The sequence below is a fragment of the Phacochoerus africanus genome, chromosome 8, assembly GCF_016906955.1.
Source record: "Phacochoerus africanus isolate WHEZ1 chromosome 8, ROS_Pafr_v1, whole genome shotgun sequence".
Lineage (NCBI taxonomy): Eukaryota > Metazoa > Chordata > Mammalia > Artiodactyla > Suidae > Phacochoerus > Phacochoerus africanus.
In genome coordinates this window covers 27,190,851-27,217,006 of record NC_062551.1, presented here as the reverse complement: position 1 = coordinate 27,217,006, position 26,156 = coordinate 27,190,851, and the positions used below count along the sequence as shown (strand labels likewise).

The 26,156-nt window shown below is 46.5% G+C and overlaps 1 protein-coding gene across 1 annotated transcript in view; it reads left to right on the top strand.

Annotated features, from left to right (window-relative positions):
- The first annotated feature begins 1,523 nt into the window (after window positions 1–1,523).
- Window positions 1,524–26,156, top strand: part of CMTM4 (CKLF like MARVEL transmembrane domain containing 4) — a 69,026-nt gene continuing 44,393 nt past the window's right edge. Inside the window, exon 1 of the mRNA XM_047789734.1 lies at window positions 1,524–1,893. Coding sequence (XP_047645690.1) covers window positions 1,708–1,893 — 186 coding nt within the window. The 5' untranslated portion in view covers window positions 1,524–1,707. The remainder of the gene's footprint in view (window positions 1,894–26,156) is intronic.

Genomic DNA, 26,156 nt, shown 5'->3' with positions numbered 1-26,156 from the left:
ATGCCCAACAAATAGTTGTTGTTTGAATAGAGTAGTAGCAGAGTCACTGTCTTTCCCATGTTTATTTTATTTTTTTTGCTTTTTAGGGCTGCACTTGAGGCACATGGAGGTTCCCAGGCTAGGGGTCCAAACGGAGCTATGGCTGCTGGCCTCCATCACAGCCACAGCAACATCAGATCTGAGACACGTCTTCAACCTACATCACAGCTCAGGCAACACCGATCCTTAACCCACTAAGTAAGGCCGGGGGTGGAACCTGCAACCTCACGGTTCCTAGTTGGATTCATTTCCACTGCACCACACAGGAACTCCTGTCTTTCCCATCTTTAGTAACTAAAAGGTGGGAGCCCTTTAAATTGCAATCTCCTTAGTTATGGCATTTACTGCTTCTCATTTCACAAGTTCCCAAGGCCATCTGAATTATATACTAGACAACATTGTGTAGTGAAAAAAATCTGGAAAGGAGTAGGCTCTGCCCACCAATTGTGTGGCCTGGAACTAGCAGTCTATAACCTTAGTTTTGTCTTCTGTAAAATGGGAACAATGACACTTTCAGATGCCTTTCTCAGTGCCTGGAGCATGGGAAACTCTAGATATTTGTTGTCTGGAAAGGTTCAATACCAAAGCGACAATTCTTAGAAAGTCAGTGTTTTATTTCAGCTTAAAATTAGCCTTCACACTTGAATTGCAAATTGGCCCCTAATTAATGCCCATTAGCGAAGAAATCTGTGTTTAACCTGACTTGATTAGACAGAGATCACAAAACCTTTTCAGCTAAGAGAGGAAACTAATGTTAGTTCACCGAGGGTCTCCTCTGGGCCAGCACCCGTCGGTGGTCAGGCGGGTGGATCCAGAACGTACATTGGGAGTTATTCACAAATATTACCCTGTGTCTGTCTTGCAGTCCCAGTACTAAGCGACCCTACTCATCCTGACTTCTCCTCACCCCTGACCGGCTCAGCCCCGACCCCAGAACTGGTTTGCCACAAGGTGCCCAGCGTGGGGGACCAGAGGGAGACCCTCTGATCAAACAGTCCGAGTCAGGCCCAGCCTGGGCCCTGTTCCCAGCACCGGGGTTGCGCAGCACCTCTTGGTCTTCATCGGGAAGTCCCCTGGTCTACCTGCAGGGGACCCCACTTCCGCCAGAGGAGAAAATGAGGCAGCGCCCTGGAAATGCAGCTCTGTGCCCCCCGACCCTCCCGTCAGCCTCCAGTCCTCCCGGACCCCACGACCCCCCTTCTTTCGCGGTCCCCCGCCCTTGCACGCTGTGATCTCAGGGCGCGCAGCCGCGGCCCGGGTGCTCTCGCGCCCGCAGGTGAGGGCGGGGCCAGAGGCCCCGGCGCCCCGCCCCGCCCCGCCCCGCCTTCCCGAGGCCCCGAGGAGCGGGCAGCCACCTCCACTCGCTGGCTCCGCTGAGCGCCGCCGAGCGGCCGGCTGTTCGCTCCGCCCCCTCCCGGCCAGCCGCGCCGGCTCCCGCCTCCTTTCCTCCCCGCCCGCTCCCGCCTCCCTCCCTTTCTGCTGCTGAGGCGGCGGGAGCCGAGCCCGAGCGGACCGAGCCGCGGCCGCAGCCGGGCGGCGGGCGCAGAGGAGAGCGGCGGCGGGCAGGCGGTCAGTCAGGCGACGGCGACGATGCGGCGGCCCCGCTGAGCCCGCCAGCTCCGGGCGCCTGGGGCCGGCCGCGCGAGGCGGCCGGGGCTGGGCGGCAGCATGCGGAGCGGCGAGGAGCTGGACGGCTTCGAGGGCGAGGCCTCGAGCACCTCCATGATCTCCGGCGCCAGCAGCCCGTACCAGCCCACCACCGAGCCGGTGAGCCAGCGCCGCGGGCTGGCCGGCCTGCGCTGCGACCCCGACTACCTGCGCAGCGCGCTAGGCTGCCTCAAGGTCGCCCAAGTGGTAGGTGCCGGGCGGGGCCCCAGGTGCGGGCGGGCGGCCTAGCTGTGCGTCTTCCTCCCTGCTCCCGCTTCGGGGGGCGCAGGCCGGGCCGGCCTCCGCCTCGCACCCTCTTTCCTGGGCCAGACCCTCGCTCCTCGCGCCCCCTCTGCTTGGTCGGGTCCCCGGGCCACCCCCCGGCCGGCCCTGGAGACCCTGCCTTCCCCAGCCCTGCTGCCTCAGGTGTGCGCCTTCTACCTGAACACCTGCCCCGGGGCCTATTTGTCCATTCCTTCCTTCGAGCCTATCTCGAGCCTCTGTGGTTAATTGGGCTTGGTGGTGCGCAGAGCCCGGCGCGGGGTCAAGCCATCCCCTGAGTACTACTGGTCAGAGCAACTTTTGGCAGGTTTTCGGGGCCCGCACATCCTGCACTCCTCTGACGGTCCTTGTTTGTCTCGGCTTCCACCTCTGGGGACTGTGGCTGGTTTCTTCTCCCGCGTCCAGTAGCGTGCCGGGCATATGGTAGATGCTCAAATAAATGTTTGTTGAATGGAGGTATGTAGTCTCGATGCATTGGGGGAGCACAGATTTGCCCAAAGAGTCTCCGGTTTACACTGCAGAGGTTTGGTTCCTCCTAATTCACCCAGAAGATAGAACCGGCATCCCTGAATCCTCTGCCCCAGCACAGTGGCTGGCATTGCCCAATTGGTACCCAAAGTTAAATCACTCTGGGAGGGCAGCCAGTTTTGGAGGTAACAGAAACAGAGAACTTTCTGTTGGACTTGTCTATGGTAGAGCTCATTTCTCAGAATTCTTATTTTTAGCTTCCATGGTGTTTAGGGCAGGGGCCTGCCCTCCCCCACCTTTTGTGGTTTTCCAAGAGGCCTCTTTGGTTAGTTGCTTAGCTCTGTTGTGGATAGAACATACTTCAGTTGGGGAAAAAACCGTGTCCTAGTATTCCCTGACACAGGTAGGCCTTCCTCTGAGGCCCTGCAGCGAAACTTTATGGACTTCTCAGCCAGAGAAGCCATTTGCACAAAGCTGCAATGTCTGTGCATTTTCTTTCTTCCCAGCATCCGTCTTTTTGTGCTTGAGTACAAAAATAAATGTTCCTTGGGAATAATATAATATATGGATTCCCTTTAAATAAAGGTCTCAGTGTTTGTAAATTGCAGAATCAGAGACTTTTATCTTTCTCTTGGGTGAAAGGCTTGTTCTGCTGATTGTGGAAGGGTTTTTTTTTTGAAAGGCTCTCAGGAAGACAAATAGAGCAGGTTATCCCTCTCTAGAACTTTTAAACTGATCTTATCCAGTAACCCGGAATGTTCTTAGAGGTGAATTGGTTCTGTAGTGAGGCATTGCTGTTAGCAAAAAGAATGGAGGAGGTTGGGGGAGGTGTATAACTGTCTTTTAAAAGAGGCAGTTAGGAGTTCCTGCTTGGTGCAGTGGTTTAAGAACCTAACTGCAGCGGCTTGGGTGGCTGCAGAGGTGTGGATTAGATTCTTGGCCCAAAGGATCCCGGGTTCAGTCCCTGGCGGGAAACTTCCACGTACTGCCGGTGCGGCCATAAAAAGAAAAAAAAGAAAAAAAAAAGGCAGCTAGCTGATGTTTGAGTACAATATAGATAATCAGAAATGAATAAAAGAGCAGGGCGGGAACTTGGACCCAGGTAGAATATAGGGCCTTGTTAAGTACCTTGCTTTGTTTGTTCTGGACTTTTGCACTGGAGCTTGCCACTCAAAGGATCTGGTAAAAGAATGAAACCCAGTACTTTGTACAAAATATTATCATCTCATTGCTGGAATTTTGTCACCTAAGGCCAGAAATGAAAGCCTATGGTATTTATCATTACCTTTTGTAAAATACTGGGGCTTTTTTGTAGCGCTTTGCTTTTCATCTGGAAGAGCCCTTAAAATCTCACCTAACGCTTGCCCTTTGTCTAATCTCTAGAATTTAAACAGTGAGAAGTTATGTTGTGTGTGGGTGAGTGAAGGATGGGGACCCTGCTTGAAGGGTATGGTGACTTGAAACAGTCTTCCATGATTTAGCTTCTCAGCCTTGATAAAAACCAAGGGGGGGGGGAACCCTATGAGGTCCAAGAAGGTGGACTTTCAGCTTGAACTGGAAGAGAAAACAAGCATTGTTATGAAAACATTTCTAAGATGTCACGAAGCTCAGAAGAATTTCATCAAGAGAGATGGTTTGAGTTCTAATTCTGTGGGTTTTGAGAAAATTTTGACTTTTTCTGATTTAGTTTATAAGAGACATTTTTTGTGGTCTGACCTATTGCCACCTGCAGGCCCTTGCTCCAAGTGTGGTCAACAGCACCGCTAGCACCTGAGAGCTTGTTAGACGTGCAGAATCGGAGGCTTCACCCCAGACCTTCCTAAGCACAGTCTGCAGTTTAGCAAGAGTCTCCTTGAGATTCTCATGCACATTAAAGTTGGAGGCTTAGCTTTATCATTTTGGTGTTAAAACCTTACACAGGTGCTCTCAATCAGTTCTCTAGCAGAACCAGTGATAGACAACCTCAAGCCTGAGGTTTTTCTGTAAAATGAGCCTATACCTCCGTGAAGGGATAGGAAAATGAGGTAGTATGTCGAAATTAGCATCTGCCTTATTAGGCGCTTAGTTCTTGTGTAATAAAACCTTAGCTGTCACTGTGGCTGTTTAATACTCCTGTCTTTATAGAAACTTGGTGAAAATGCCACCCTCAAATTATAATTACATATTTGAATTAGAGATAGTTTACTTCCTAGTGATTTAAAAGTTAAATTGATATTTTAAATGAAATGTTATTTGATAGTAAAACCAGTCTGAAACATGATGGAAGTTAATCAGTGCATTTTGATAGGTTATATCTTCTGAAAATGAAACTCCTACTGTCTCTTAGCTGGGGAGAATGCCTCCTGCTGTTATCTCAAGTGATATAAATGTGCTTTTTGTGGGAAAGAGTTGGTTTAAACTATTGATTGTAATGCCTTCTTTCTTAGGATTGTGGGGTTTAGGAGTGTTTATTGTTTTTTATCTCCCAAATACCATTTAATGAAATAGTTAATGTAGGCCTTTTGTTTATTGTTTTGTTTTGATTTTTTTCCAGCACTTGGTTGAAAGCAGAATTTTGCTCTGGGGACGGGGGTGGGGCATACTGTGGCAGTTTTATAAAGAGATGTGAGGGCCGTGTCTGAAGAAGACAGGTCCTGGAGGGGGCAGCGTTCTTCATTTTTAAAAGTCTTATTGAAGTATAGTTGATGTACCATGTTGTGATAATTTCTGCTGAAACAGTGATCCAGAGATACATGTACGTGCACCCATTCTCCTTCTAATTCTTTACTCACATAGATTATCACAGAATATTGGTAGAGTTCTCTGTGCTATACAGCAGGTCCCCATCCACCAACCATTCCATGTACCTCAGTGTGCGTATGGCAATCCCAAACCCCCAGTCCATCCCTTAATCCCCCAGCCCCCACGTTTCTCCTTTGGTAACCATAAGTTTGTTTTCAAATTCTGTGAGTGTGTTTCTGTTTTGCAAATAAGCTCATTTGTATCCCTTTTTTAGATGCCACATTTAAGTGATACCATATGATGTTTGTCTTTCATCCTCTGAATATTCTTAGTATAATAATCTCTGGTCCATCCATGTTGCCACAAATGGCATTATTTCATTCTTTATTTATGGCTGAGTAATATTCCACTGTATATAGGTACCGCATCTTTAGCCATTCCTCTATGGGTTTTTTTGCTTTTTGTTGCCTTTTTTTTTTTTTGCTTTTTGCTTTTTGGGGCCATGCCATACCCTCAGCATATGGAGGGTCCCAGGCTAGGGGTCTAATGGGAGCTACAGCTGCTGGCCTACACCACAGCCACAGCAGCATCAGACCTGAGCTGCGTCTGCAACCTACACCACAGCTCATGGCAACGCCGGATCCTTAACCCACTGAGTGAGGCCCAGGATCGAACCCGCAACCTCATGGTTCCTAGTTGGAATTGTTTCCCATTCACCACGATGCAAAGTCCATCCATTCTTCTGTTAATGGACATTTAGGTTGTTTCCATGGCTTGACTATGTAAATAGTGCTGTAGTGAACATTGTGTTGGGGTGTGTGTATCTTTTCCAATTAAGAGTTTCTGGGGTAGATGCCCAGGAGTGGGACTGCTGGATCCTATGGTAGTGCTATTTTTAGTTTTTTGAGGAACCTCTATACTGTTTTCACAGTGGTTGTAGCAATTTACTTTGCTACTAGCAGTGTAAGGGTTACCTTTTCTCAGTATCCTCTCCAGCATTTATTGTATGTATGCTTCTTGATGATCTTCATTTTGGCTGGTGGAAGGTGATGGGACAACTTTCTGAATAATAACAGCAGGTATCATTAATGTGTGCTTATTCTACTGTTGTCAGTTATTATTTTGTCTTTTTAGGGCCACACCTGCGGCATATGGAGGTTTCCAGGCTAGGGGTCAAATCTGAGCTGTAGTCGCCGGCCTATACCGCAGCCACAGCATCTCTGGGTCTGAGCCGTGTCTGCGACCTACACCGCAGCTCACGGCAATGCCGGATCCTTAACCCACTGAGCAGGGCCAGGGAGTGAACCTTCATCCTCATGGATGCTAGTCAAGTTCGTTTCCACCGAGACATGACAGGTACTCTGTTGTAAGTTATTTTATGAATGAGAAAATTAGAGGCACAGCGTTGTGACTCGTTCAAGGTCATGTAGCTAGTGGTTGGTGAGGCTGAGATTTGAACCTAGGCAGTGTGCTTTTTACAGCCTCCTGAACACATCATTTTGAGTCATTCCACATAGTAGAGTAGACCTTGAGTCCAAGGGCATTTCTATGGTCTTTGGTCAGCCTGGTAACCTTTTGGGTGACTTTCTCACTGTGGTGCAGCAGGTTAAGGATCCAGCGTTGTCTCTCCAGTGGCTCAGGTCGCTGCTGAGGTCTGGGTTCGATCCCTGGGCTGGGATATGCCACAAGTGCTGCCAAAAAAAAAAAAAATGCCCCCAAAACAAAACAAAAAGAGTGTTTCAATTTCTCAGTGGCCATTGTGCTATTCCTTTGTGTGCAGTTCCTGTGTGGTGTCCAGCAGATCTGCAGTGAGAACCTTCTCAAAAGAGCTAAGAGCAGAATCAGCATTTCATTTTGAAAACACACCTCAGGGAGCTCTTTTGCTTCAGGTCCCTTTCTTGAGCCCGTCCCATGGCTGATTGACTTTCTGACAATTGCATTGCATTTGTTGAGGACTTTTTGTTTGTTTGTTTCTGGCTGTGCCCACAGCATATGGAAGTTCCCAGGCCAGAGATCAAACCTGAGCCACAACAATGACCAAGCCAGTGCACTGAAAACACTGCTGTGCTGGGCTGGAATCAAACTGGCAGTGCCACAGAGATGAGCTGGGCCATTAACACCCTGAGACACCGTGGTAGTAGGTGATGTTTACATTCAAATTGTAGCTCTCCTGATCTCCTTGAAATTTCTTGACCCCATTGTGTCTTGGCTTCCTCAGTGGTAGAATGTGAGTGGTAATGATTGAGCATTTTAGGAATTGTAAAAACTAAGGGGTTAATGTTTGACAGGTGCTTTCTTAGGCAATTCAAAGACAAATGTGAACTTTTGCATTTCAGGGTTGGGAAATGACTTCTTTTTCTTTCCTTTTTTTTTTTTTAATTTTGTCCTTTTTAGTGCCTCATGGTTGGTTTGGGTGTTTTTTTTTTTTTTTTTTTGTCCTTTTAAGGCTGTATCCCCAGCATTTGGAGGCTCTCTGGCTAGGGGTTGAATTGGAGCTCTAGCTGCAGGCCTATACCACAGCCACAGCAGCGCCAGATCTGAAGATCCAAGCTGCGTCTGCAACCTAAACCACAGGGATTCTTAATCCACTGAGCGAGGCTGGGGATTGAACCTGTGTCCTTGTGGATACTAGTCAGATTTTGTTTCTGCTGAGCCACAATGGGAACTCCAGCATTTCTGTTATTTGATGGAAACTTAGTTTTTCCTCCCAAGCCAGTGGGCACAGTCCCTCACCGTGCCTGCTTTCTGGGGCTGTACTGAGGCAGGCCAGGAGCAGGCAAATAATGGCAGGTGAAGTACTAAATTTGACTTCATTGGACTCTCACATCTGCCTCTGAGTAGTTCCTTATAAAACAGTCTCATTTTCCCTTGGAAAGATTGTTATCGATGGAAGTTGTCTTTCTTGTCAGAAACTTGGAGTCAGTAAATTCTAGTAGAAAAGCAAGGATAAAACCACTTTTTTTATGATGGTTGAAAATAGTAAAGTTATCATCTAAGACCTCAGAAAAGTGTCATCTGTTGTATAAAATCAGACAAAGGCAGTTTAAGAACATTACAGACCACTCTTCCTCATGAACACAGAATAAAAATCCTGAACAAAATTCTAGGATGTCAGATTCAGCAGTGTTATGCAAAAAGAATAGTACATTGCAGTCATTGTGATTTATCCCAGAAACAAAAGTCTGGTTCAATTTTCCAAAACCAGGAGTTATAATCCACCATCGTAACAGTTTAAAGAACAAAAAAAAAACAAAACCAAAAAAAAAACATTCGATTATGTCAGTGGATGCAGAAAATCTTTTGACAGAAATCAACATTAATTCATGATATTCATGTTGCCAGCAAAGTAGTAAGAAAAGGAACTTCCTCAACCCAGAAATCTACAGTTAACATACTCCGTGGTGCAAGAATGCTTTCCCCCTAAGATGGGGAGCAAGGCAGCTATGTGTGTTCACACCACTGATATTTCACATCCTACGGGAAGTGTTAGCCAGTGCAAGAAAAATAAATAGAAAGTGTTCAGATTGGAAAGAAAAACTGTTAGCATGATTGTCTGTGTAGACTGTCCCATGGGTATCTATGAAAAAGCGAGGATTGTGTGAGTTAGCAAGATTGCAGGATGCAAGGTCAACACACAAAAAATCAACCTTTTTTTTTTTCTTTTTTGCCCACCCTGTGGCATGTGGAGTTCAGATCCGAGCCTTGGTTGTGATCTACACCGCAACGCCGGACCCTTTCGCCCACTGTGCCAGTGCCAGGGATTGAACCTGTGTCCTGGTGCTCTAGAGCTGCCTCTTAGCCCATTGTGCTGCAGTGGGAGTGCCCACATTTTTATCTTCTAGTCATAAATCATCAAAAACTGAAATTGAAAAAAAACCATATCAGTACTAATAGCTCTAAAAAGAATGAAGTACTTAGATCTCAATCTAACAAAAACATGCACGCGGTATGCATGCTGAAAGCTACAAAACTTTGTAGCTACAAAACTGAAGAAGGAAATCACCAGTCACTGAAATGAGTGGACAGACGTATTGTGCTCATGGATTGGAAGATTCAATATAGTTATTAAAATATAATTTCTCCACAAATTAACTGTAGGTTTAACATAATCCCAAAATCCCAGCAAGATTTTTTTTTTTTAGGTAGAGATAAGCTGATTCCAGGGAGTTCTTGTCATAGCTCAGCAGTAATGAACCCAACTAGAATCCGTGAGGATGCAGGTTTGATCCCTAGCCTTGCTCAGTGGGTTAGGGATCCAGCGTGGCTGTGACGTAGGCTGGCAGCTATGGCTCTGAATTGACCCCTAGCCTGGGAACTTCCATATGCCGTGAGTGCGGCCTTCAAAGACCAGAAAACAAAAGCTAATTCCAGAATTTATATGAAAAGTCAAGTTAGCCAGGCAAAGGGATGGTGAAGAACTGGTTTCTAGGGCAGAAGGAACTATACAACATGGAGTTTAGGGGTATGTGTGTTGGGGGAAGGACAGGGAGGGGTTCTGAGAGTGTGGCTGTCATGTCTCTTGTCATCATGAGACCTTTAGCCAGTTGCTCGTTCACTTCAGGCCTCAAAGCAGGTCTCCTTATTTGTGGATGGGGGCTGCTATGAGTGCTGCTGCTGGCACCCACGAGCCTTCCATAGAGAGTCTCTCATAGAAGTTGCACAGACCTCTTGGCACTATGGAATATCTCTGGATTACAAATTGGGAAACTGAGTGACTGACTGAGAGTCAGGGTAGAAAGGAGATGTGTTTTTTGTGGTATGACTGTTTTCTCTGCATGAATACTTTTTGAATTGTATACCATGTGCACATATGTTCTATTCAGAAATTCCCAGGAAGTTCGTGTTGTGGCACAGCCGAAACCACTGTGACTGGTAACCATGAGGACACAGGTTTGACCCCTGGCCTCGCTCAGTGAGTTGAGGATCTGGCATTGCCGTGAGCTGTGGTGTAGGTCGAAGACTCTGCTTGGATCTGGCATTGCTGTGGCTGTGGTGAAGGCCGCCAGCTACAGCTCTGATTCGAACCCTGGCCTGGGAACCTCCATGCCTCTAGAGCGGCCCTAAAAAGACCAAAAAAAAAAACCCCAAAAAACAAAGTGTCAGCTATTCTAGCTCTACCTTAGCATAGACTAGCCTTAAAGCTAATGTACTAATCATGATCTTCAGTTAACTGTTTTTTTTAACTGTCTGTAATTTGGAAGCCTTGGAGAGAATTATTTAGATAATATAGATCTCTTGAAGAAACTTAAAACTTAAAAATTGTTTCAATCTGGAGTTCCTGCTTTTGCACAACAGAATCAGTGACATCTCTGGAACCCTGGGACACAGGTTCAATCTTGTGGCTTGTATTTATTCCTGGCCCAGGAACTCCATATGCCACGAGGTGGCCAAAAAAAAAATTTTTTTTTCCCCAATATAGTTTCCTGTAAAAATAAAAAAGGATTCTGCACAAAAGCAGGTACGTAATACATTTATTGACACTAATGGAAAAATTTCACCCATTCAAAAGGAATTTACCCTATAGCATGGTGACTATAGTTAATAATACTCTATTTCAGGTTTATTGCAATTGAAAGTTAGTAAGAATAGATCATATAAGCTCTCATCACAAGAAAGAAATATATGGTGATGGATGTTAAAATAAGACTTTCAGTGATGCTCATGTGATTATAATGTATATATCTTTTTTTTTTTGGCTTTTTTGCCATTTCTTGGGCCGCTCCCACGGCATATGGAGGTTCCCAGGCTAGGGGTCGAGTCGGAGCTGTAGCCACAGGCCTACACCAGAGCCACAGCAACGCGGGATCCGAGCCGCGTCTGCAACCTACACCACAGCTCACGGCAACGCCGGATCGTTAACCCACTGAGCAAGGGCAGGGACCGAACCCACAACCTCATGGTTCCTAGTCGGATTCGTTAACCACTGCGCCACGACTGGAACTCCACATGTGGAGGTTCCTAGGCTAGGGGTCTAATCAGAGCTGTAGCCACTGGCCTACGCCAGAGGCACAGCAGCTCGGGATCCGAGCTGCGTCTGCGACCCACACCACAGCTCACGGCAACGCTGGATCCTTAACCCACTGAGCAAGGCCAGGGATCGAACCTGCAACCTCATGGTTCCTAGTTGGATTCGTTAACCACTGAGCCACGACGGGAACTCCCAAACTGGGCCTGTCTGGGTGCTTATTCACATCCGCAGAAGGGCAGTCCTTAAACCCCTGCCCTTGGTCCTAAGGGTCATTGTCTTGCTGAACTTGAATGCAGGCCTCATTTTAATGACTTGCAGCATATCTCCTGCTTTTATTTGTGGTTTTGTTGTTAAGCAAACCTGCTTGTTCTGGTGGCTTTTTTGAGTGGTCTCCCAAAGTTCCCTAGGTTTCCCTCTCTATCTTTGGTCCCCTATTGGGACTTCTACAACCACCTGTATAATTATCCTACTCCCTCCTTGTCAATAGGAGCAGCCCCATCTGATGTGTGTGGGGTCTGGGGAATGTGAATTATTTCTCCCAGTGGTGGTGTCTTTGCCAGACCCTTACAGATCCCAGCATCCACCTTGCCCTGTTTGTTTTCCAAAAGACCTTTGGATCTTTTGAGATTTGGGGGCACTGGTACCTCAGATGTGGCTCCTGATTGGTGCAGATCAGAGCCTATCATATATATGATTATTGATAAAAATATTTGTATGTATAAATATGGAATCATTGGATCTTCTCTGTGGCACAGCAGGTTAAAGTTCCAGCATTGCCACAGCAGTGGTTCAGGGGTTCATTCCCTGGCCTGAGAACTTCCATATGCTGTGGGCATGGCCAAAAAAAAGTACTGAATCATTATGTTGTACACCTGAAACTAAATATTGTTATGTGACAGTTATATCTCAATTTTTAAAAATTGTAACATTGAAGGAAATTGGGGAAAAAAAATCCCAGATGAAAAGGACTTTGGAATTTTTTTCTTCCAAAGGCTGCATAAGATCCTCTGATTCGTTTCCAATTTCTTGCTTTTAGGAAGGATCTTTTATAAATGTCCTGCATTCTTTTGTTGTCTTTTTAAGGCCCCACCGACAGCATATGGAAGTTCCCAGGCTAGGGGTCTAATTGGAGATGTAGCCACCGGCCTACACCACAGCCACAGCAATGTCAGATTCGAGCTACGTCTGCAACCTACACCACAGCTCACAGCAAGCTAGATCCTTAACTCACTGAGCAAGGCCAGGGATGGAAACTTCGTCCTCATGGATGCTAGTCACATTCATTTCTGCTGAGCCACGACAAGAACTCCAACCTTTGTTCTTTCTTTCTTTTTTGGCCGCCCTGTAGCAAATGGAGTTCCTGGGCCAGGGATTGGATCCCAGATGCAGTTGTGACCTGTGCTATAGCTGTGGTAATGCTGGATCCTTTAATCCACTGTGCCAGGACAGGGATTGAACCTGTGTTCTAGTGCTACAGAGATGCCACCATCCTCTTGCGCCACAGTGGGAACTCCTGTTCTTTCTTTTTCTTCATCTTTTTTTTTTTTTAAAGGGCTGCACCGGAGGCATATGGAAGTTCCCAGGCTAGGGGTTGCAGGCCTCAGCTTCCCACCACAGCCACACCAGATCTGAGCCATTTTCATGACCACACCTACCCCCTGGCTCTCAGCAATGCCAGATCCTTGACCCACTGAGCAAGACCGGGGATTGAACCTGCATCCTCATGGATACTAGTCAGGTTCTTAACCTGCTGAGCCACAACAGGGAGTCGTCGTCATCGTCTTTTTTTTTTTTTTGCCTTTTTTAGGGTCACACCTGCAGCATATGGAAGTTCCCAGGTTAGAGGTCGAATTGGAGCTGTAGCTGCCAGCCTAGGCCATGGCCACAGCAATTTGGGATCTGAGCCATGTCTGTGACGTATACCATAGCTCATGGCAATGCCTGATCCCTGACCCACTGATTGAGGCCACGGATAGAACCCGCATGCTCATGGCTACTAGTCAGATTTGTGGGAGTTCTGATGGCCTAGTGAGTTGAAGCTCTTGTGTTCTCACTGCTCTGGCTCAGGTCGCTGCTGTGCAGTGTAGGTTTAATCCCTGGCCCAGGAATTCCCACATACTGCCTGTGTGGCAAAAAGAAAAAAAATACCAAAAAAAAAAAAAAAAAGATTAGTTACTGCTGAGCCACAATAACTCTGAATTCCTCTTTCTTTTCTTTTTTAAAATTTAATGAATTTCTTTTATCTTTATTGAGATAAACTTGACATAGATTCTGTCTGAGTGTAAGGTATACAGCATAATGGTTTGACTTATATACAGCATGAAATGATTACCACAGTAAGTTTGGTAAACATCCGCCATCTCATATAGATATAAAATTAAATGAATAGCAAAAAATTTTTTTACTTGTGATGAGAGGTCTTAGGGTTTACTCTCAACAACTTTCATATATAACAGCAGCTGTGTCAATTACAGTTATCATGTTGTACAAAACATCCCTAGAACTTGCTTATTTTGTAACTAGAAGTTTGTACCTTTTAATTACCTCTATGCCTCTCCTTTTCTGTGAGTTCGTTTTTGAAGTGTAATTGACCTACAACACCATGTGAGTTCCTATTATACAGCATAGTGATTTAACAGTACTATAGATTTCTTTCTTTTCTTTTTTTTTGGCCTCACTCAAGGCATGTGGAAGTACCTGGGCCAGGGATCAAACCTGTGCCACAGCAGTGACCCAAGCCGTTGCAGTGACAATGCTGGATCCTTAATCTACTGTTTCACAATCGAATTCCACTATACATTTCTTTCTTTCTTTTTTTTTTTTTTGCTTTTTAGGGCTGCACCAGTGGCATGTGGAGGTTCCCAGGCTAGGGCACATCGGAGCTACGGCTACCGGCCTACACCACATCCACAGCAAAGTGGGGTCTCAGCTGTGTCTTCGACCTACGCCACAGCTCACGGCAACTCCAGATCCCCGACCTATATCCTCTTCAAGGCTACTAGTCAGATTCGTTTCTACTGCGCCACAGAGGGAACTCCCTCCACTATACATTTCAAAATGATCACCATAAAGACCTTTTTCCTTAATCAGAAAGTGCTAATAGGGAGTTCCCATTGTGGCTCACTGGTAACGATCCCAACTTGTATCCTTGAGGATGAGGGTTTATCCCTGGCCTTGTTCGTGGGTTGAGGATCCAGTGTTGCCATGAGTGAGCTGCAGTGTAGGTCACAGATGCAGCTGTGGCTCAGACCCCACATTGCTGTGGTTGTGGCGTGGGCCAGCAGCTGCATTCCAATTTGACCCATAGCCTGGGAACTTCTATATGCCACAGGTACAGCCCTAAAAAGAAAAAAAGAAAGTACTAATAGCTTTTCCCAGGTCATGGCACTTCAGAGGATGCTTAGAGGGGGCAAGGGCAGTGTATGTACCCTGCCATATCCATAGTGGTTCTCCCTCCTGGTAGAATGAATGGATGCTTACCTGTATGCTAGAGAGAGGCACATTTCCAGCTTAGAAGTAGTGCTGGATTTCCCTGAGCTGCATCGAGTATATAGTCTACCCTATTGAGGGTTGGGATTTGTGTGGCTGCTGAGGCTGATTATTTTCCATAATATCCTGTTAGCAAACTGAGCTGTTGAAATGACCTGGAGGTACCAGCATTCTAGCCTTCACCCCACAGCTCTCACTCACTGCCTCTTTATCCTTATTTTTGGAGTAGCTCCAGATCCTTTTGTAGGATGATGTCAGATTTCTTTGGAAAATAAAGTTGTTTGTTAGAGAATAGAACAATAGTCAAAGGCCCGTAACTGTGATCATAGAACCTAAATTTTCCCAGACTGACCCACTTCCTGTACTGTCTCAGACCATAACTACATCCTATGTTTTGAAAAATTTGAATTATGAAATATTCCAAGCATTGAAATTGGAGCGTCAAGTACCCCTGTATTGACAGTTCATCCTGAGCTTTTTGTTTGGAAAATAAGATTATTCCTGGGGGACAGGCTATATGTACAAGAGAAGTGAAAAAAAGCAGGGCGAGATGAGCTGGGATTTGGATTCATTCGCAAGGTGAGACTTGAGAGAGTCTAGGAAGAGGAGGATAGACTGGGAAAGGCAGAGAATAAGAGAGCAACGAACCTGGATGAGGGGGTGGTCTCAGTATCTCGTGTGGTGGCGGAAAGCCAGTTTAAACTTTCAGAGGCTCAATTCACAGTGGTCCAGGGCTGGGAGCAGGCCTGCAGCTGGCTGGAGAGGGGACAAATGAGTAGAAGAGTACAGGATTGAGAAAGTGACACCTCCTTTGGAGGGGAGATCTTGCCTTTTTAGCACTTGGAAAGTATCTTATTTTGAAGCAGTTTAATTTCTTGATGTTGAGGATTTTTGTGTGAAAAATTCTCACTTAAGGGGGGGACCCAGCCCTCATCTTAGCACCTCTCTTGGGTGGCCTTTTCTCCTCACATAAATGATGGAGCCTGTCATTGGTTTTCAGAGTTGCGGGAGTCCCATGAGAGCCCGAAGTTTATTAATATAGAAATGGGAGAGTGAGAGTCAGACTGAGGGGCTGAGTACCAGTTCTGTTTCAGAAAGTCTAATATAAACTGCATTAGGAGTTCCTGCAGTGTCTCCGGAGTGCTGGGATGCAGGTTTGATCCCTGGCCAGGCACAGTGGGTTAAAGGATTTGGCGTTGCTGCAGCTGCAGTGTAGGTCACACCTGTGGCTCAGATCTGATCCCTGGTCTGGGAACTCCATATGCTGCAGGGTAGCCAAAAATAAAAATAAAATAAAATAGAATAGTAAATGCTGTTGGAATTTCTGTCATGGCTCAGTGGTAACAAACCCGACTAGTATCCGTGAGAACATCCTGGCCTTGCTCAGTGGGTTAAGGATCCAGTGTTCCCGTGAGCTGTGGTGTAGGTTGCAGATGCGGCTCAGATCCAGCGTTAGTATGGCATAGGCCAGGAGCTGCAGGTGTGACTTAACCCCTAGCCTAGGAACTTCCATATGCCTCTTGTGAGGCCCTAAAATGACACAGAAAAAAAAAAACAAAACAAACCTTCTGTAAATAGATAAGGCCAGTTTCTTTTTCTTTTTTCTGGCTGCACCCATGGCACATGGAAGTTGGCAGGCCAGGAATTAAATCCTGGCTGCAGCTGTGACCTATGGCAATGCCAGATCCTTTAGCCCACTGTGCCTGCCATTGAACCTGCGTCCTGGTGCTGCAGAGACACCGCCAATCCATTGTGCCACAGCAGGAACTCCTTGACTAGGGTTTTCAGGTGCTGGTTATTTCACTTGACCAGAAATTTTGATTGCTGTTTGGATGAACATGCTCCTGTCTCAGAGTCTTTGCTTTTGAGATTTATTCTTCCATCCTCTGCCTGCTTTGTCTGTGCTTCAGAACTGCTGTTCTTCTCTTCTGCTCTAGAGACCTTCACTGAGCACCCTGTCAAAAGCAGGACCCCCCCCCACCTTATCCCCCTCACCCTCCTTTGCTCTTCTTCACAGCATTTACCACCCAATTAGAATATCACTTCCCTAGAGCAGGGCCTTTGTGTTCAGAGTCTCTGCTGTATCCCCAGTGTCTAAAACAGTGCCTGGCACATAGCAAGGCACTGAGTAAACTCTTGTTGATTCATGCAAGAGAGGAAAAAATCATGTTACTTAGCATATTTGTAAGGTCAAATTATTTGAAAATGTAAGATCCATAAGGGAACAGTAGCATATTTATGTATTTGTAAGCAAATAAACTTCTGGACTCTCTTCTAAGTGGAAAATATTGGGAGAAAGTAGGGAAGTAAAATGCTGTTGTAATTTTTTTCTTTTTTTAACCGTGAGTTGAAAAAGCGTATCTAGTGCTACTAGGAAAGAGAAGCTTTTGCGTAGGAGGCAGATTTTTGTGAAAGGGGGCTGAGAACCATAAGAAGCTTTGCTTAGCTTTTTGCTTAGAAAACTGTAAAATGAAAATCAGGCATTTTGTAGTTACTACTAAACTTGTCTGCTTTCTGATTAACATGCTGGGTGAGAGGGTCGCTTAGGATCTGCCCAGTCAGTATTTTGAGACTCTTTAGAGTAGACAGTTAACAAGTGTAAGGAAGAAGCCACACCTACGATTGAGGCCGAGGCTCCTAGGGCTTATTTTTATGGAGCTCTCTGAAAATAAAAGAACTGCAGTTCTCCGGGGGCCTAAGGGAGGCCTTGATCTTCAGTGAAGATCGAAGGGATGAAATAACTGGAATCCAGAATTTTGTCTCTTTACATTTCAAATGATTGGTAAAATTTGGGAATTAGATGGGTTAATAAACACTTAAAATGTTCAGAGTTTGTTCAAATGTGGATAGTTTTGGATGGTTTGTTTCTTGCCACTATGATTTGATGACTGGTGCAAGGGAAGCCTTCATTTTTGTGGTTTCCCGTTTATTCCAGCACAGCTATGAAAAACAGTTTAAGGCTAAAAGATTTTGGTGCCAGTGGAAAAAAAACAGAACCCCAGGAACAATGGGTCTTCCAGCGGTAGTTGCTTCTTTAGCTTGTCTACTTTTCTCTCAGCCCTTTTTGGTCCAGATCCTACACATGTGTATAATTTCAGATTAGGAGCCGGCTGAATAACTTTAGAGTTAGATCAAGGTCAGTAGCTGGATGTTGGTAGAAATTTTAACATATTTCCCTCCCTCCCTTAAAAAAAAAAAAAATCTATGTATGTGTGAATGCCTAGGCTGGGCCAGGTACTGTTAGACATACTGAAATAGGACAAGAATCCCCGCCTCCAAGGGGCTTACAGTCCACTTAGGGGAGGGTCTGGTATGAGGCAGAGAAAAGGCACAACTGTCCTGGTCCTTGGAGCCAAGGGCTCTAGTAGAGGCTGGAGACAGGGGGCTTGGGTAGGAAGGAAACCAAGTGGTTTACATGGCCAGCCTCCATTCTAGGCACTTTCTGTTCAACCTCACACCAACTCTGCAGTGACAGGTAATCCTCTTAGCCGTACTCCTTTCCATTCTGGCCTGACTCAGGCCTCTAAGGGCCAGGCTGAGGCCTAAGGGCCTGGTTCTAGGGGTAGGTGATAAAGAGCTCTTTTTGTGAAGAAAAGCAATCAGGGAGAAAGAAGAACAACAGGGAAATCTAGAGAGGTGCAGGAGGGAGGCCTAAAGGATGCTCCTCCAGGAGTTTCCTGGTGGCCTGGTGGTTAACCATCTGGCTTGGTCACTGCTGTGGTGCAGGTTCAATCCCTGGCCCCGGAACTAGTGCATGCCATGCTGTGCGGCCGCCCCCCCAGCCAAAAAAAGATGCTCCTCCAGCAGAGTGGAGCTGTTACCGTTAATGCTGATGGGTCCTACCTCTTCTAGCCAGGTTCTGGTCCAGTCATTCTCCCATTTGGGTTTTCTTCAGAGAAATCTGCCACCCCAACCTGGCTGGAAGCTCCTCATTCCCATGGCAATGTGTTGCTGCTGCGAGGCTGCTCCAGCCCTGCCTTTGTGCAGCCAGAAGATGCCCCAGGAGTGAATGAGTGGCTGGGGTGAGGCAGGGTCACTTATCCTTTTTCTCTTCCCTCTTCCTACTGGCCTTGCCATGCTCGACCTTGTGGGTTTTTCTTTGTTCTGGCTGATGTCCTATGTCCTGAGATGTCCCGTAATATGGAGTACTAGCTTTGTTATAAACCAGCTTACGTTATATTTGTTGTTTATTCTCTAGACTCTGCTTACGGAACAGATTTAGATATACGTGCAGTCAGTCTGTTGTAATAAGTTGTTAAGCACCTGCAAGGCATAGACCCAGTTTCCTCCTGCTCAGTGTTCGTAGTAGTGGATGCTTGGCTGTTTGGTAAGCACTTAACAACTCATCTAAGTTCAGTTTGATGAGTTTTGGAACAAGTTCCAAATCCAAGAAGTACAGGAAAACAACTAATTCATATTGAAGGCGTGTCTTAGTCTACCACGACAAAATACTGCGGATTGGGTGACTTAACTCATCTGTTACTCACAGTTTTGGGGGCTGGATTCAAGATCAAGGTACCTGCCAGGAAGGTTTCATTTTGAGGCCTCTTAGCTTGTGGGTGACTGTCACCTTGCTCTGTGCCCAAATGGCCTCACATACCTGGCGAGAGAAAGATTGCTTTTTTCCTCCGCTGCTTTCCTCCCCCCGCCCCCTTTCTCTGCTGTACTTACGGCATATTAAAGTTCCCAGGCCAGGAAACAAATCCGAATCTGTGACTTATACCACAGCTGAGGTAAGGCTGGATCCTTACCCTTTTGTACCAGGCCAGGGATCAAACTGGCAAGCCACAGAGACAAGCCAGGTCATTAACTCACTGCACCACAGTGGGAACTCTTCTCTTCTTCTAAGGGCACTAATCCCATCATGAGGGCCCCATCCTCATGACTTCATCCAACCCTAATTACCTCCCAAAGGCCCCATCATCAAATAACATCACATTAGAAGTTAAGGCTTCAACATAGGAGTTTGGGAAGTAGGAGACACAGTCCATAGCAAGGTGAGAGCATGGTGTATATCAGTAATGGAGGTTCCGGATGGCTCAAAACATCTTGAAACTCAAACTCAGAATTTTAGAATATAAGGAATCTTGAAGCCATCCTTATGCGTCTCTCCCGTGTTTTGCAGCTGAGGAATGTGACCCTAGAGAAGTTATGACTTACCTATGCTACTCAGTTTGTGGATGGTCCTGTAACCTGAGCCTCAGGCTGGCATTCTTTCCTCTGTGACTAGCTGCTGCTCTTGGGGTAAATAGTTGGATTCCTTTCTGTGATGCCAGATGTGGGACAGCTCTGTGAATTCTGATAATCGTTCTTATCCCTTATGTGATTATGGGGAGAATCAGAAGAATGGTTAATATCCTCAGGCATTTTCTAGGATAATAGTTGTAGGAAAGATTGTCGATGACAAAGCAAGTCTTTGCCTGAAATATTCTGTTTATAAAGAGTGGGTATTTAGGCAGCCCAGGCAAGTGGCCCAAGTGAATGTACAGGGGTGAGCAGCTGACTTGGGAGCCCCAAAGTTTGGACTATATCAAAACCCTGGTGTTTGTAGATATAATGATATAATTTGCCTTTTTTTTTTTTTTGTCTCTTTAGGGCTGCACCATGGCATATGGAGTTTCCAGGGTAGGGTTCTAATCAGAGCTGTAGCTGCCGGCCTACACCACAGCCACAGCAACATAGGACCTGAGCCTCATCTGCAACCTATGCCACAGCTCACCTCAATGCCAGATCCTTAACCCACTGAGTAAGGCCAGGGATCAAACCCACATCCTCAAGGATACTAGTCGGGTTTTTTACCACTGAGCCACCATAGGAATTACCCCCCTCCCCCCTTTTTTTTCTTTTTAGGGCTGTACCTGCAGCATATGGAAGTTTCTAGGCTAGGGGTCAAATCAGAGCTGCATATGCCACAGCCACAACAGCATGGGATCCCAGCCTCATCTTTGACCTACACTGCAGCTCACAGCAACACCAGATCCTTAACCCACTGAGCGGAGCGGGGCTGGGGATCAAACTTGCATCCTCGTGGATACTAGTCAGGTTTGTTACTGCTGAGCCCCAGTGGGAACTCCTTAATTTGCCTTTTAGTTCCTTAATTTCTCTGACAATAAACTGAGATCAGATAATTTGCCACCAAATTGATGTATATTCTATGTTATTTTATTTTAATTTTATTTATTTTATTTATTTTTTTGGAATTTAAGCATATTAGTCAGCGGAGGAAAAGAAACTAACCAGGATTCCCTCAGTAACGGCGAGTGAACAGGGAAGAGCCCAGCACTGAATCCCCGCCCCGCGGTGGGGCGCGGGACATGTGGCGTACGGAAGACCCACTCCCCGGCGCCGCTCCTTGGGGGGCCCAAGTCCTTCTGATCGAGGCCCAGCCCGCGGACGGTGTGAGGCCAGTAGCGGCCCCCGGCGTGCTGGGCCAGGTGTGGCTAGAGTTGGGTTGCTTGGGAATGCAGCCCAAAGCTGATATATATTCTTTTAGAGTATGGTTTTATTTTTATTTATTTTTTGATTTTTGTACAGCAGAACGACCCAGTCATAGATATCTATACCGTCTTTTTCTTATATTATCTTCCATCATGTTCTGTCCCAGGACATTGGATACTGTTCCCTGTTCTGTACAGTTATACAGTGGGCCCTTCCTGCTTAATCATTCTAAATGTCATAGTTTGCATCCCCTAACCCCAAACTCCCAGTTCATCCCACGCCCTCCTGCCTCCCCCTTGGCACCCCCAAGTCTGTTTAGAGTGTGGTTTTAGAGCTGAAACTAGGGAGACAGACCCTGGCTTGTCACGGTGGGTCCATCCGCATGGCTCTTTTCATGGTCCCAGCATGTGAAGATGGTGGAGATGGTGATGGGGATGTCCCTGGCGTGGTGCTCACAGGTGGTTTTGGTGAGGTAGCTGGGGAGACGTGGCACCTGCCTCACCTTCACTAGACACTTTGGAAAAGCTTCAGCTGTTCTGGGGTCTGGGGCAGCCTAAGGGTTGCCAAGGTAGTTGACTGAGTGAAGCCCACGGAGACTGATGAATTGCTAGGTTGGGGGAAGCCTGGAGAAGCCCAGCAGGGGCCAGTGGTTTGTGAAGCCTCTACTCTGTGTTTGGCTCCATGGAGTTCTGTAGGAGACGTGCAGTTTTGTTTTTGTTTTGTTTTTTAATGGAGTCTGAGCTCTATTGTGTCTTAGATTAGGTAATATAAATGAAAACAAAGTAAAATAATTTTTTAAAATTCTACCTGTTCATAGCAGTAAATTTCTCCCTTCCTTTCTTTCTTTTTTCCTCCGTCCCTCCCTCTTCCTCCCTCCCTCCCTCCCTCCCTTCCTTCCTTCTTTTCTTTCGCTTTTTAGGGCCGCAGCAGTGGCATATGGAAGTTCCCAGACTAGGGGTTGAATCACAGCAATGTGGGAACCAAGCCGCATCTGTGACCTACACCACAGCTCTTGGCAACACCAGATCCTTAACCCACTGAGCGATGCCAAGGATCAAACCCGAATCCTCATGGATACTCGTTGGATTTGTTTTTGCTGCGCCACAACGGGAACTCCTCTTTCTTTTTTTTGGTCTTTTTAGGGCCTCAACTGCGGCATACGGAAGTTCCCAGGCTAGGAGTTGAATTGGAGCTGCTGCCGCCAATCTATGCCACAGCCATAGCAACAGCAATGTGGGATCCAGGAGTTCCCATCATGGCTCAGTGGTGAACAAACCCAACTAGGATCCATGAGGATGCAGGTGTGGTCCCTGGCCTTGCTCAGTGGATTAAGGATCTGGTGTTGCCATGAGCTGTGGTGTAGGTCTCAGACACAGCTCAGATCTGGCGTTGCTCTGGCTGTGGTGTAGGCCAGCAGCTGTAGCTCCTATTCGACCCCCTAGCCTGGGAACCTCCATATGCCATAGGTGTGACCCTAAAAAGACCAAAGACACAAAAATGAACAAACAGTAGTGTTGGATCCAAGCTGCATCTGTGACCTACACCAGATCCTTGACCCCACTTAGTGGGGCCAGGGATTGAACCCAAATCCTCATGGATACTAGTCGGGTTCTTAACCTGCTAAGCCACAACAGGAACTCCATCAGTAAATTTCCTGATATTTCACAAATAGATCATCAAGACCTGCCAAATATAGGATTTAGCAAGATTGGTTCAGTTGTATTATTATCATTGTCACAGAGGAACAAAGATTGTCCTTGAGATCCTGCTCTAAATCTGTATCATCTAAGGCAGCTTTTTACACATGGGCAGGCTATGTACTGCACAGAGGGGTCTAGCTGAGAGGGTGAGGAAGATGAGGGAGGCCTACATGCTCTGCTTGCCAAGGCACATCCCCTGGTACCAGAAGGAAGGATTATGTATTCCCAACTTATCAGCCTAGAGCAGGTGCCATTTCTAATTTGCTATCCTCTTACCAAGCTAAGTTCCCACCCAGACTGCAATGTTTCTTACAGACACAAAGGTGCTATATGAAGCAGTTTGATTATTTAATTGGGGAACTTACTTTAGAGACGTGGCTTATCTGTGCTATTAAGCTGGATAGGAGAGTGCATTTTTACATAAGACCAGATAAAATAAAAATGTGAACTTTAAATTTAGTTTTCCAGATACAATATTTCAAGCAGATTTTTGAAATTTATTTATTGGCCGCACCTGCTGTATGCCTAAGTTCTCAAGCCTGCAACATGGCAGTGACAACACCAGATCCTTAACCCTCTGAGCCACCAGGGAACTCCTAAACAAATTTATTTTAAATTAGCAAGAACGTTCAGGGCCTTCTAGCCTTTTGTGAGGTATGTAAATGATGATGTATTCAAAATTGCATGAATGAATTAATACAATTAAAAAGATAACTTTCTGATTCATTTCAACAAGAGCACCCATGTTGTCCAGATTAAAAACTTTGAGTCCCTCTCCAAACCTAATTTATTGTTAGAGCATCTGTCAAACAACTGATGATGTTTGTTGGGTAGTAGAGGCTGCTGCAGATACCCTGACACAGCTTCCTCCCTAGGAGTTCCTGTCTGGATGTGTGCACCGAGGGGCGTTTGGGGTGCTGGGAACTGGCTGGGTGGGCTGCTCCCCAGGCTGAGCCGTCCCTGCAATGTTGGTACGCTCTGAGTTGCCAGGTACAGACAGACAGATGCGTTCCTTTGGTTTCGACTGCAGGACCAGGTAAACCAGGCCTTGGAGGGAACCCTGGGGAGAGCCCAGCAGATGGGCCTCATGAATATTGGTGGTTTAACTTGAGACAGTGCTTCACTTAGCAGGACTCAGTTTTGCTTTCTAGCTGGTAGGTTAGGGGCATCCTGTGGCTCCTGGGCCACAAAGGGCCCATGTCCTCTCTTCATAGCCTAGCCTGTGACCTAATCACATCTAAAAGAGCCTTGGCTCTGCCCAGCTCCATGCTGGCCCCGTTCTAGCCTAAGGCCAGCCAAGTGCCTCATCCTCTGCCAGCTGGGCCCCTTTAGGGACAGGGATCTGTCTCTCAGGCTTGTCTGGCAGGAGCTTATGAGCACCTACTACCTTGGTCTGAAACTTGGGGGCAAGAAGTGGCTGGTGGGGCCCAGTGGCCATGCCCTGCTGTGGAGGGCAGCATATGGCGTGGTGTCTGTCTCAGGTAGCCCAAGACTGGCCGCCGTTGACGTGAAAGAATTTCAGCAGCAAGTCTGGTTAGGGGAGGTTAAAACTATGCAAAAGAAAGCAGTTTTTCTTAACAAAATGTGAACCTTCTGCTTGGTTACTTCCAAGAAGAGAAAAACTGGCTGAGGAAAAGAGTATTTTTGAAGTCGGTAGATTGCAAGGAGGAATATGTTAAAAACATTGGTGCGTAACTTGTTTGCAGTGGGAAACACAATCTCCTGCTGTAAGAAATGCCATAGTAAGAGGCCCTATGGAACATAACACATTTCACTGTTACGTAGCTGCACAAAAGTCCAGGACAGCATTTAGGCCCTGCAGTGTGTACACTTAAGCATTTTCTGTAAACGACAGTATAACCTGAAAAGCAACTCTTTTTTTTTTTGTCTTTTTGTCTTTGTTGTTGTTGTTGTTGTTGTTGTTGCTATTTCTTGGGCCGCTCCCGCGGCATATGGAGGTTCCCAGGCTAGGGGTCGAGTCGGAGCTGTAGCCACCGGCCTACGCCAGAGCCACAGCAACGCGGGATCCGAGCCGCGTCTGCAACCTACACCACAGCTCACGGCAACGCCGGATCGTTAACCCACTGAGCAAGGGCAGGGACCGAACCCGCAACCTCATGGTTCCTAGTCGGATTCGTTAACCACTGTGCCACGACGGGAACTCCTGAAAAGCAACTCTTAATTAAAAGTTCAGAGGAATCATGCTTGGGTAGGATTGCTGGCCTTGCATTTTCTTTTTTTTTTTAATTATTTTTTATTTTTCTTTGCTTTTTATGGCTGCCCCTCTGGCATATGGAGGTTGCCAGGCTAGAGGTTCAATTGGAGCTACAGCTGCCGGCCTACACCACAGCCACAGCAATGCGGGATCCAAGCCATGTCTGCAACCTATACCACAGCTCATGGCAATGCCAGATCCTTAACCCCCCGAGCGAGGCCCGGGATCGAACCCACAGCCCCATGGTTCCTAGTCGAATTCGTTTCCGCTGTGCCACGATGGGAACTCTGCATTTGCTGATAGACTTATTATTTATGATTTTTGTAGATTATTTGAAGTGTTCATCCTAGGTATGTCTGCTCTCTCTGATGCTAATAACTTGCTGACTGTAGTTGAATTCCAGAGAGCATTCGATTGACCTGATTTACCACTGTCTCTTTTCGAGTGGAGCTTTCCCATCGGGCCAAATTAGAGGTGCCTTGCCAGCCTGTGGGTCAGCTGCTCTTGGGTCAGGTGCCCACCCCCCTTAAGCCCTCGGGGTGCTGAGCCTGACACTTGGGTGCAAGGACCAAATTGGGATCACTTCTCTTAGAGGTGGGAAGGCAGGGAGGGCAGAAGGATGGAATCGCCAGCTCTCTGATCTTTAGTGAACACACTGGTGTTTTCTTTCTTAGCTCTTCCAGATTTCCTGGTCTTCCCCTTGGTCCACTCCTCTGCCTTTGCTCCATGTCAGGATCTGTTCTGCCTCTTTGTTCACAGGCCTTCCTCCACCCTCACACCTTTACCACTTGCCTGTTTTTTCCCCATATGTTTATCCAGAGACGCCGGTGAAGTTATGGCTTCTCGGGAGAAGCCTTCCGTATTTCTGTTCTTCATTCTCCAGTCGCACATCTGCTACAGGGTCCTTTGGGATCTGGTACTGTATGGAGGCTTACAAAGCTCCTTTATGTCAAAGTGCACACAGCCTAAATCATACATAGACTGATCTGTAATATAAATATCACATTTTAACTTGAATGCTATTGTCCAAAATGGAAAAAATGTATTTTCTGATTATAAAAGTATTTGTGTCAGAGTTCCCCTTGTGGCTCAGAGGTAAAAAACCCGGCTAGTGTCCATGAGGATTGCAGGTCTGATCCCTGGCCTGGCTCAGTAGGTTAAGGATTTGGCGTTGCCATGGCTGTGGTGT